The 13,252-nt window shown below is 38.9% G+C and overlaps 1 protein-coding gene across 1 annotated transcript in view; it reads left to right on the forward strand.

Annotated features, from left to right (window-relative positions):
* Nucleotides 1-3,894: 3,894 nt before the first annotated feature.
* The window catches only part of DIAPH3 (diaphanous related formin 3), a 578,378-nt gene continuing 569,020 nt past the window's right edge, over nucleotides 3,895-13,252 (forward strand). The window contains exon 1 of the mRNA XM_053563890.1: nucleotides 3,895-4,153. Coding sequence (XP_053419865.1) covers nucleotides 3,974-4,153 — 180 coding nt within the window. The 5' untranslated portion in view covers nucleotides 3,895-3,973. The remainder of the gene's footprint in view (nucleotides 4,154-13,252) is intronic.

A 13,252-nucleotide genomic window follows, 5' to 3' on the forward strand; every position in this document is an offset into this window, starting at 1 on the left:
ATCTTTTCTTAATTTGTGTATTTAGTTAAAATTTTAATATAAACATTTCCAACACAGAAAATTACAAAAAATTATAAAATAGAAACCAAAATGCTCACCACTGAGTTTAAATATATGTTAACATTTTGATAGATTTATTTCAGATCTTTCTTTCCCTTTTAATAAATGAAACATTTATAGATACGTTAGCTATTAAGTTCCAGTTTTAGTTCCTACCACTTCCTCCTTTCAATTCTCTAGAAGTAGGTGAAGTTGTATACAATTTCCTTGTGTTTTTAGTGTTACTATATGTACACACATACACACATATATATCTATACACATAAACCAACACATCAAATACATACATATATACATAAACATATATATACACACATGAATATATATACATATATGATGTTTTTGGTATCATACTGTTTATATATATTTTGAAATTTGATTTTTCTATTTTTGAGATTTATCCATATGTAGACCTAGTTATTTATTTTATTAATAAATGTAGGATGGGATTTCACTGTATTAAAACCTTTCGTGAATTTTACTCTTTCCCTCATTGTGGGACAGTTAAATAATTTACCCATTTTTGCTATTACAAAGTGTTCATGGAATATCTTTGTAAGTGTATTTTGGGGCTTCTCCAGAGAGACATCTAGACGTGGATTTGCTGGATCATAGGTACTTGTACCTTCACCTTTACTAGGTATTACCAAGATGTTGTCCAGAGTGGCCGTACCAGTTTTTCACTCCCACCAGCTATGTAGAAATTCCCATATCCCCACATCTGGGGTAAAATTTGGTCACATGGGACTTCATGATATCTGCCAATTTAATGAAGGTGAAATAATATCTCATTTTAAAAAATTGGGCACAATCAATTCCTTCTACTTTCTACAACTTTCTCTTATAGTTGTTAAGAGTGAACCCTCAATGAAGAATTCACTAATTGAAGAATAGCATTAGTAATTGTCTGGATCAGTGGTTCTCAACCTTCTTAATGCCACAGTTCCTGTGGGTTGAGAACCGCTGGTCTAGATATTGAAAATAAACAGAAATGAAATAGAGAGTAAATGACAGGAATAAAATTTCCATCTGGGTCCATAAGACATAAGACAAAGAAACACAAGGAAATACTTATAATTCTTCTGTCCTTATTGTTTTCCTGGAAGTTTCTCTAAAGATTAGGTGCTCTTTGAGGACAAAGAGTGGTCTGGAGTCTGGTACACTAAAAACAAATACTGAAAAATAAAAAGCTGTGTTAAGACTTATATGGGGTGAGGTGTGGTGGCTCATGCCTGTAATCCTAGCATTCTAGGCCAAGGCTGGTGGTTTGCTCAACATTAGGAGTTTAAAACCAGCCTGAGCAAGAGTGAGACTACATCTCTACTAAAAAATAGAGAGAAAAAATTAGCTGAGTGTTGTGGTGGCCATCTGTAGTCCCAGGTACTTGGTAGGCTAACTTTGCTGTGAACAATGATGCCATGGCACTCCTCCAGGGCAACAGAGTGAGACTGTCCCCCCCCCAAAAAAAAGGACATGGAACAAAGACCCATTTTCTGCACCTCTGTGCTAATCTCAAAGTACCTAAAGTGGTTTCTTTTCTTCTTTTTCTATTGTCTATAATATTTGGCATGATCTGTTTTTTGAAATTATCTTTTACTTTTATTTATAAATATTAGTTGTCTATTTTTTGATATAAAAAATAATAAGTTAACTGATGATTCCATACTGAATCTGAGTCAAAGCATTCTATAATAGATATATTCTTATTTGACAATGTGAATGTTACTTTCTTTGCAGCATTATTATTATTATTGTTTAATATTTCAAGGTAGCAATTGTCTGATTCCTTTTCTGAATGTATTTATGTTCGTTCTTTACGAGGGTTTTGTTTCTAGTCCTTATCTTAAAATTGTTATTGTTATTACATTTTAAGCCTTTTTAATTTTGTGAAGGCAAAAAATGGAAACCTAATAAACACATGTATATGTAAAAATAAAAAAAGTAAAGTGGTTTCTTGTACTAAAATCAATACTGCATATGTTTTTAGTCTTGGCCCACCTCCATGTAGTCAGGAAATAGATGTCTTACGGTAGAACCTCCCTAGTCAACTACCTCTCTACAATGACCACCTCCTTAAGTTGACCTAATTTTCATAGACTGGACATTCACCATATGTACATATTAGTACAGTAGACCTAGTTCCTTATGTTGAACACCTCCATAGGATGACCAGTTTGTCACAGTCAGTTGGCTGGTCAATTTGCTTTACTGTAGTTCAAAGGAAAAGTTGACTTTTAAAGGAGAAAGAAAGTACACTGATATTGTCAAAGCCACAAAGGGATTTCAGTCTAAATCCAATTATTCTTTGCACAAAGATCCAATTATTAGAACACCCAGTATTTCCAAGGAAGAAAGGAATTTTTTTTTTTTTTTTTTTTTGTAGAGACAGAGTTTCACTTTATGGCCCTGGATAGAGTGCCATGGCATCACACAGCTCACAGCAACCTCCAACTCCTGGGCTTAAGTGATTCTCTTGCCTCAGCCTCCCGAGCAGCTGGGACTACAGGCGCCCGCCACAACGCCCAGCTATTTTTTGAACCCGCCACCCTCAGTATATGCGGCCGGTGCCTTACCGACTGAGCCACAGGCGCCGCCCAGAAGAAAGGAATTTTTAATACAAATGTCTTGTCAAGAGAATGAGAGAAGCTGCCTGAATCCACCTCTCTGACCTAATGAAATTATTGACCTTTATAGGAGAGGCCAGTGCCTTGGGGGCAGGTTGTATTGTAACTAACTAGGGGCTAGGTGCATTGGGGACAGGGTATGGAGAATATTGAATGTTGGCCTTCAGAATCTCAGCTACTTTGTCTTGCAGAAAATCTACCATTTCTGGGAAACAACTCGAAGGGTCAAGCAGTTAAGGGAGAGGATTATATAAGGGTTGCTGAAATTTGTACCATGGGGGGTGTTTACACTGGCATGTGAGGAAAGGGTGTTAGTTTTACAGGATAACCTTGGGTATACACAGCAAACTCCTTTGCATGGTTTCAATTCATAGCTCTTTGTGACATGACTTTAAAGTTTCTTCATCTCCATGCCCTGGACCCTTTGTCCTTGCTCCTCTTGGAATGACCTGCCATTCATTTCTGCCTCGTGAAAAACTATGAATCCTTCTTTTTACCTTTCCAGGTCTGTTCCTTCAGATTTATTATCTCTAATTTGTTCTTAAGCAACTTTTAAAAACAACTGCTGTAACACGTGTTAATTGTGTAAGGGGTTGTTAACCACATTACACCGCGAGACCCTGCACGGTGTGGTGTAGCGGGCTACTTTTGGTATCCCTTAAGAGGGCACCTAGGGCTGAGACTTAGCAGGAGCTCAGCAAATACGTCAACGAAGACTCCTTTTGGAGAGTCATAGGCCATGTTGTTCCCTCCCGCCCAACATTCCTTCAAGAACAGTTCCTAAAACTACTTTTCCCAGCGGCCATTGCCCCAGAGGCGCCCGAGAAAGGCAAAGAGAGGATTAGTAGTCGATATTACGTTCGGCTTTTCGGTTTGGCCGGAAGCCGTTTTTCAAATAAACCCTGGAAAATGACTTCCTGGTTTCTTCCCCGCGCTTCTCCAAGGCTGAGCCTACTCTGCGCGCTTAAGGTCAGCTGCCTGGACGGCCAGAGGGCTTGAGTGCCGGGAAGGACAGACGGCACAGCCAATCATATTTCGATACACCCGGAAGGGGCGTGTCCATGACGTATTATTGACCTGGCGGCGCGCGATTGGCGGGTCTGAGGCGGCCTGGGCGGCGGGAGTTTTCGGATGTCTTGGCTGCTCCTCAGGCTGCAGCGGTTGGGCTGGGTTGAGCAGAGCCGTGGGCGGCGAACCCGGGAAGGCAAAGCGGCTGCGAATCCCCGAGGGCCTAGCTTGTGTTTGCTGAGTGGCCACCTTCTTTCGGTTCCCCAGAGCTGCAGGAAAAGATGGAGCGGCACCGGCCGCGGCTGCACCACCCGGTCGAAGGCTCCGCCGTTGGGGCCCCTTACCCTTCCGCCGCCTCGCTCCGCAGCTGCCGGGAAAGCAAGATGCCGCGCAGAAAGGGTCCCCACCACCCTCCTCCGCGCAGTGGCCCTGAGGAACCAGGAGAGAAACGCCCCAAGTTTGTAAGTGTCGCTTGGTGCAGTGGTGGGGCGGCCCCTGCCCCTCTGAGGACCTGACTGCGGAGGGTGGGTCCGCAGGTACTGGGGGATAAATTTTGTTCTGGATATCCAGAGCTGCCCATCATCATAGATTGACAATGACGGGGTCCAATTCTATTTGGATCCTGTAACAAATGCACCGATTTTTTGTGTTGCCCCAAATTTCTTAAGGCTGATGTGAAAATCAGTTCAAATTTATGTGCTTACGTCATTTAGGTGGACATTGCATTTTTAAAGTCGAACTTCTCTTTCTCCCTCTAATGTTAAGAGGGTATAAGACCTGTCAAAGTGAACTTTTAGGTGATAGTATTTTTTTATTGCTTAATACTTTAGTCCCGTAAGAACATTTTTCTTTTGAGACAGGGTCTCGCTCTGTCGCCCCAACTAGCATGCGATGGCATTATCTTAGCTCACTGCAACCTCAATCTTTTGGGCCCAAGAGAACCTCCTGCCTCAGCCTCACCAGTAGCTGGGACTACAGTCGGCGGGTACCACCATTTCTAAGTTTTCTAGTTTGAGTGGAGAGGGGTTTATCTCTGGCTAAGACTGGTCTCGAATTCCTGACCTAAACCAGTCCTCCCACCTTGGCCTCCCAGAGTGCTAGAATTAACAGACATGAGCCACGTGCTGGTTCGGTAAGAACTTTAAAAAAAAATTTAAGAAACTTTTAGGGTCAGTGTATTTTTCCAAGTTGAAACAGCTTATTTTAAAACTTGGCGGGCTGTGTGGTCACTGCTAAAGAATGTTGTGTTTAGCTTGGAACGAAGTCTGCATATTTGAAACTTGTTATTCTGGTGTGCTTTTCTTACCTTAACATTCAAGGAAAGTGTCCTGGTTAGCACCTTGTTAAGCTTTCCTGTTGAATATCAAATGAAAGAATAGGCAGTAATGATTGCCTTATTAGTTGTATATGTGTGTGTAAATATGTCAAATAGAAGGTTGATATATTTGGCGTGAGTCCAGCAGAATTGAAATTTAGTATGGATTCCTCCCTTTTATTTACGAGTATGGAAAAAACATTTTTTAAGTGACATACACAGGGCAGCCATATATATTGTTCGTATACAATTTTAAATTACACACTATTTTAAATTGCACACGAACTTTATGGCCACCCTGTATGTATGTAGGTATGTATTTGTGTGTGTGTGTGTATATATATATATATATATATATCTCAACCTTGTCTTCTGTGGACAAGTAAAATTATGAGGAATTTAGGTTATGATTTACAGATTAAGAGAATGTTGGTTGGTAAATCAGTTGCTAAGTGTAACATTTAGTTAAAAATAATTGTTGAATAAAGCTGAGGGCAGAGCTAAGAGAGATTGGTATCAGAATACTGAAAATGAGGAACAGCATGGATTAATAAGGATAAATTAAGTATCAAAATGGGGATAGGAATAGTGACTTTTTGCAGAAGGATTAAATATGGACTTGATGATTGTTATCTTGACAGACTTGAAGAATGAATGGGATAGAGTTAATTTGGCGATAAAAGATTCTTCCTAATGTGAGAAGAATCCGTGGGGGTTATGACTTTTCTTCCTTTTATAGTCTACTCTCTGGGTTAATAATCTCATTCCATTTTATCTTAACTCCTGTGCTGTGATTTTCTGTGACTCATTCTCAGCAGGGAGGTCATGAAAACAGGACCTAAACTAAATTAGTATTTTGGTTTAGTTTCATTGAGGATATGTCAGGTGATTCAGTTTTTAGTCTCTGGGCTATATTTCATTCTTACATATGCTGTATTGACCACCTCTGCATGAAATTTATTAAAAGATTTATTGTAAAGATGAAATGACATGAAAAATACTACTTTTAAACTCTAAAGCTAATAAACATATGTAAAATACTGTGGTTTTGGGTCGTGAATCTCATTTGAATCATGACTTGAAATTATTTTAGAAGTAATTTGAACTCTTGGTAATCTTTGAAAATAATTTAGATTCTTGCTTACATGGTAATTTCTTTACATATATCTTCCACTTTACTCCTTCTGTCATCAGCTGTATCTAATCTGCTATTTAACTTTTTCTGAATATTTGATTTTAGCGGTTATTTTTTATTTTAGTAAGTTCTGCTTGCTTCAGATCTACCTGGACATTCTTTGGGTAGGCCCTTGTTTCTTAATCATTTTTCTTTTGATGTTTCCTATGTGGCTATGATTATTATTTTTTGAGACAAGGTCTTGCTTTTTTGCCTAGGGAGTGTAGTGGCTTGATCATAGCTCACTGTAATCTCTAATTACACTCAATCCTCCTGCCTTAGCCTTCCAAGTAGCTAGGACTAAAGGTGCATGCTGCCATGCCTGGCTAATTAAAAAAATCGATAGAGTTAGGGTCTTGCTGTTTTGCCGAGGCTAGTCTTGAACTCTTGGCCTCAAGCAATCTTCATGCCTTTGCCTCCCAAAATATTGAGATTACAGGTGTGAGCTGCTGTGTTCAGCCTGTTCTTATTCTTTATTTGACAGTTCTGGTATGTGCAGCTTTTGGACTGTCAACATTGACTCAGATTCTCTTCACTGTGCTTGTTAATCTTTGTAATCGTTGCTTTATCTTTTTTTTTTGTAGAGACAGAGTCTCACTTTATGGCCCTCGGTAGAGTGCCGTGGCCTCACACAGCTCACAGCAACCTCCAACTCCTGGGCTTACGCGATTCTCTTGCCTCAGCCTCCCAAGTAGCTGAGACTACAGGCGCCCGCCACAACGCCCGGCTATTTTTTGGTTGCAGATTGGCCGGGGCCGGGTTTGAACCCGCCACCCTGGGTACATGGGGCTGGCGCCTTACCGACTGAGCCACAGGCGCCACCCTTGTTGCTTTATCTTAATCTACAGGATTCTGGGAGACCTAAACTGGGGATGCTTTTTCTCTGGAGATAATTTGTGCCTGGATGTGCTGTTGATTTGAAATCTCCCTTTAGAGCTGGTTTCTTAGGAGGGGCTGGAGTTCCAGGCTCAGCTTTCTCTGTGTTCCTGGACTAAGACTCAGTATCCCAATCTGCAAGCTGCCTTATGAGGCTCTTCTTGGTCTACATACTGGTCCCACATTAGTAACTCTTGTTTTTGGCGTGGAGAGTGATTTTTTAAGACCACTGAGGATCCCAATAGTGCTTCAACAAGTGATTATTCTGTAATTCAGTCTACTGTAGTGCCAGATGTCAAGTCAGTTCTTTTCATTTTCTTGATTGGGGTGAAGTAATGTTAGCCTAAATCTCTTAGGGTCATCCAGTCATTTTCTGAGCTTGGGGCAGCTACTTTAGACTAAAACAAGTAATGTAGGTTGTTGATATAACAGGGGTAGGAATAATTTAGATGTTCAGTGTTTCGTATGCGTTTAGAAAGTTTCAAGCTGATAGTAGAGTGGTAAAGTGGTCACTTCTCTTGTAGTTTAAGGAAGCAGGAGCTTGGAACCCACTGAAAGGCTGTTTTACTTTGAGCCCTAATAAAGCAGATGGACAAATCGTTATTTTCTACTGAATGTATTTTTTTGGCCTTTCAGTCATTTGTGAATTGCATTAAAAATCTTGTAGCACAGAACCTCTCCCCATAGATAAATGTAAATAGTAGAAATTAATCGATTGTGATTGCATGATACTTTGGCTGTACTGTGAATCAACTATTTTTGGGTTGTTTGTGAACTAACCAACTTGGTTTCAGTAGAAAATATAGTAAACATTGAATGTTGAGATGCTGGGAATAGCAACTGTGGAATGGAATACAGCTGGATGGGCTGAGAGGACCTGGGTGGAAACTTTGTGAAGATAACATAGAATTCAGTGAGATTTTTAAACTTGGAACCTGCTTAGGTCACACTCACAATACCTAGACCTGGGTCCTATTTCGTCTAGAACAGAATAGTTGCCCTATTCATTGTGAAAGATTTTCAGTGATGCCTCCTTTCCATTGCTCTTAGCAACAAACAGTGCAACTGGTGGTGGCTTCTAGATCCAGACTGAGTAGGGCATGTGGCTTTTGGGAGAAATCTCCATCTCTAGGATATGGGTCAGTCCTTTGCAAGGGGGTCTGTAAATTGGTGGTCAGAGTTGGTGGAGGCATTCTTTTGAATTAGGAATAGCCTTTAAACATTCTCATAGACTTCAGTGTAAATCATGCATCTGATAGTTAATTATTTTTAACCATGTCATTGCAGTACTTTGTTTTGGTTGTGAGAGATTTTTCATCTTGTTCATCACAATAGCTACTGTGTGTGGATATTGTTAGTAATAACAGTTGACCTTTATGAGCAAGCCAAGCACTGTTCTAGGTGTTTTTTAAATATCAGTATTTACAACACCATATTATTGTCCAAGGATTATCTGCCATATGAGGAAACAGGTATACGGAGATTAAGCTGTCTAAGGTTACACAGCTATCATTTGTTGAGGCTGGGTTTTGTGTGTAGCTAAGCTTGCTCCAGAGCATACATCCTTAATCACTCTCCTGAATTACTCTCCCGTAGAGAGTTTTAGTCTTTATTACTTCTTGGGAGTTTTAATTTTATTGCTTCTTTTCTCACCCAGGAACCATTAGCAATAATTAGTGATGCCTTTAATGAATATAGAATTAGTGATTTCCTCATTATAGGCAGGTTGTGATAAGAGAAGAGTTATAAGGATGGAGAAATTTTTTTTTTTTTTAAATTGTACAGGTAGTAGGAACTTGAGTAGAGTTGAAAGTAGAGTAGACTTGATGATACTAGTGCATGCTTGCCTTATTGCATTGGGTTTATTTGGAGACAGGTGTTTAGGCTGAATAAGGATCCTCCAAAACAGTGGTTCTCAACCTTCCTAATGCTGTGGCCCTTTAATACAGTTCCTGTGAGTTGTGACCCACAGGTGGAGAACTGCTGCTCCAAAAGGTAGTCACTCTAATCTCTAGAACCTGTGAATGTTACCGTATTGGTAAAAAAAAAAAAAAAAAAAAAAAAAAAGTGTGATTAGGTTAAAGATTTTAAAATGGGGAGATTATTCTGGATTATCAAGCTGGGCCCCAAATGCAAACTCATGTATCCTTATTTGACTACAGAAAAGAAGAGGGTGATGTGACTATAGAGGCAGGGATTAGTGATGCAGCCATCAGAAGCTGGAAGAGTTCAGCAATGGTTCTCTTGTAGAACCTCCAGAGGGAAAGCAGCCTAGCCCACACCTAGATTTCCACCCATTGAAACTGATTTGGGACTTCTGGCCTCTAGGAGTGAGACTGGATTTCTATTGTTTTAAGCCACCAAATTTGTGGCAATTTGTTATAGCTGCTACAGCAAACTAAGCTAGTATAGCTGTGAGGTTGATCATGTTGAAAGGTTAGAGGAGATCAGATTCATTTAAATCTCTCCTTGGTGGTATCACATTATTTTGGAAGGTTTGTAATTTGGACGGATACAAAATAATCAATTTACAACCAACAATTAACAACTGGGATTACAACCAGAACCTTCCTCTTTCATCTGCTCTTTCATTTTTATAGTTGCAGAGAAAGATGAGAAAGAAGGAAGAGAGGTGATATTTGTATGTTCTTTATTTTTTTTTTTTAACTTGTTCCTTTATTGAGTCAAACAGTTAAGAATTGAGACGGTGCTCTTAGTTGAAAGCTTTAGGCACTGGAGTTTTATTCATGTTAAAATTCTACTTAACACATCAGACATTATAACTTTTAGAAGAAGGTGAAATCATTTTTTTCCAGGCTGCTCTTCTAAGAAATTGCTCTGTTCATCCCAGGGATGCAAGGCTGGTTTAACACACGCAAGTCCATAAACGTTGTCCACCATATTAACAGAGGCAAAAATAAAGATCACATGATACTCTTAATAGATGCAGAAAAAGCATTTGATAAAATCCAGCATCCTTTTCTAATTAGAACACTGAAGAGTCTAGGCATAGGTGGCACATTTCTAAAACTGATTGAAGCTATCTATGACAAACCCACAGCCAATATTTTACTGAATGGAGTAAAACTCAAAGCTTTTCCTCTTAGAACTGGAACCAGACAAGGTTGTCCTCTGTCACCTTTACTATTCAACATAGTGCTGGAAGTTCTAGCCAATACAATTAGGCAAGACAAGGAAATAAAGGGAATCCAAATGGGAGCAGAGGAGGTCAAACTCTCCCTCTTTGCTGATGACATGATCTTATACTTAGAGAACCCCAAAGACTCAACCACAAGACTCCTAGAAGTCATCAAAAAATACAGTCATGTTTCAGGATATAAAATCAATGTCCACAAGTCAGTAGCCTTTGTATACACCAATAACAGTCAAGATGAGAAGCTAATTAAGGACACAACTCCCTTCACCATAGTTTCAAAGAAAATTGAAATACCTAGGAATATACCTAACGAAGGAGGTGAAGGACCTCTATAAAGAAAACTATGAAATCCTCAGAAAGGAAATAGCAGAGGATATTAATAAATGGAAGAACATACCATGCTCATGGATGGGAAGAATCAACATTGTTAAAATGTCTATACTTCCCAAAGCAATCTACCTATTCAATGCCATTCCTATCAAAGTACCTACATTGTACTTTCAAGATTTGGAAAAAATGATTCTGCATTTTGTATGGAACCGGAAAAAACCCCGTATAGCTAAGGCAGTTCTTAGTAATAAAAATAAAGCTGGGGGCATCAGCATACCAGATTTTAGTCTGTACTACAAAGCCATAGTGCTCAAGACAGCATGGTACTGGCACAAAAACAGAGACATAGACACTTAGAATCGAATTGAAAACCAAGAAATGAAACTAACATCTTACAACCACCTAATCTTTGATAAACCAAACAAGAACATACCTTGGGGGAAAGACTCCCTATTCAATAAATGGTGTTGGGAGAACTGGATGTCTACATGTAAAAGACTGAAACTGGACCCACACCTTTCCCCACTCACAAAAATTGATTCAAGATAGGTAAAGGACTTAAATTTAAGGCATGAAACAATAAAAATCCTCAAGGAAAGCATAGGAAAAACACTGGAAGATATTGGCCCGGGGGAAGACTTCATGAAGAAGACTGCCATGGCAATTGCAACAACAACAAAAATAAACAAATGGGACTTCATTAAACTGAAAAGCTTTTGTACAGCTAAGGAGACAATAACCAAAGCAAAGAGACAACCTACACAATGGGAAAGGATATTTGCATATTTTTAATCAGACAAAAGCTTGATAACTAGGCTCTATAGAGAACTCAAATTAATCCACATGAAAAAAGCCAACAATCCCATATATCAATGGGCAAGAGACCTGAATAGAACTTTCTCTAAAGATGACAGATGAATGGCTAAGAAACACATGAAAAAATGTTCATCATCTCTATATATTAGAGAAATGCAAATCAAAACAACCCTGAGATATCATCTAACCCCAGTGAGAATGGCCCACATCACAAAATCTCAAAACTGCAGATGCTGGCGTGGATGTGGGGAGAAGGGAACACTTTTACACTGCTGGTGGGACTGCAAACTAGTACAACCTTTCTGGAAGGAAGTATGGAGAAACCTCAAAACACTCAAGCTAGACCTCCCATTTGATCCTGCAATCCCATTGCTGGGCATCTATCCAGAAGGAAAAAAATCCTTTTATCATAAGGACACTTGTACTAGACTGTTTATGGCAGCTCAATTTACAATCGCCAAAATGTGGAAACAGCCTAAATGCCCACCAACCCAGGAATGGATTAACAAGCTGTGGTATATGTATACCATGGAATACTATTCAGCCATTAAAAAAAATGGAGACTTTACATCCTTTGTATTAACCTGGATGGACGTGGAAGACATTATTCTTAGTAAAGCGTCACAAGAATGGAGAAACATGAATCCTATGTACTCAATTTTGATATGAGGACAATTAATGACAATTAAGGTTATGGGGGGGGAACAGAAAGAGGGAAGGAGGGAGGGGGGTGGGGCCTTGATGTGTGTCACACTTTATGGGGGCAAGACATGATTGCAGGAGGGACTTTGCCTAACAATTGCAATCAGTGTAACTGGCTTATTGTACCCTCAATGAATCCCCAACAATAAAAAAAAAAAAAAAAAAGAAATTGCTCTGAATTTTCCCAGACTTACTTTTCTTTCTATCCCTCCTAATGAAACAGAAAATTTTTTTTAAGAAGATCATTAAAAAAAACATTTCTCAAAGGAAACAATATATATCAAGTGCCTTTTTTGGGGGGGAGGGCCCTACATTTAGCTGCTGAAAGTAGATAAGATATTAGGTATTTAATACTCCTGGACCGCTGTAGATCTTTGAGGGTGAAAAGGGGTGGGGATTGGGATGATTATCTCAGATTTAGAGCAAGGCTTAATTGCTTTTTTCAAAGACTCATGTCTTTAATTATGAAGCAAGCAAACTGACATACATTTATTACACTGTGAAACCTTGCATCTCATCTAGTCTATCTTGTAGCAATTGCTTCTGAACAGATGTTACCTGAAACACCTTTGTGTAGTTGGTGGAATACTAAAATTTGTCATGCTTTTATTATCGTTGTCTTGTGTTGTCTTGAATTAACTCTACTTTATGGCATAACTTTATTGCTGTGTCCTAGAATCTTTATATATTTATTACCTTATAAATTGGATTTAAAATTGGCTTTTTATGTAGAATGTAAATTAACATGTGTATAACTTGTTTATGCTTGCAGAATAATATGAGAAAAAACTGCTAGGAATTACTCTGATGTAATTGTCTTTAACTCAGCACGTAGTATTCTCTCAACTAGGAATCAGATGAATGCTGAAGAATATGCTTACCTTCACACTCTTGCTTGTTTATACCAGAAACTAATTTGACTTTTACATCTATAAAATATAGATTAAACATAACCTTTTACTTCATGGGATATTAAGGATCAAAGCATGGACTTTCTTTGAACAGGCTCTACAAAGGTAACTTTTCTCTCAATAGCAGCAGGATGGCATTGAAATACCTTACCACTGGGAGTAATTTTTTCAAATAGCAAATTAGTCATTATGAACATAGGGGAGAATCTAAGAGTTTAAATGTGTTTTAGTGTTTAAACATTCACTAGCTACTTCGTAAAAACTGTTTGGAAACGTTTG

The sequence above is a fragment of the Nycticebus coucang genome, chromosome 15, assembly GCF_027406575.1.
Source record: "Nycticebus coucang isolate mNycCou1 chromosome 15, mNycCou1.pri, whole genome shotgun sequence".
In the NCBI taxonomy this organism is placed as follows: Eukaryota; Metazoa; Chordata; class Mammalia; order Primates; family Lorisidae; genus Nycticebus; species Nycticebus coucang.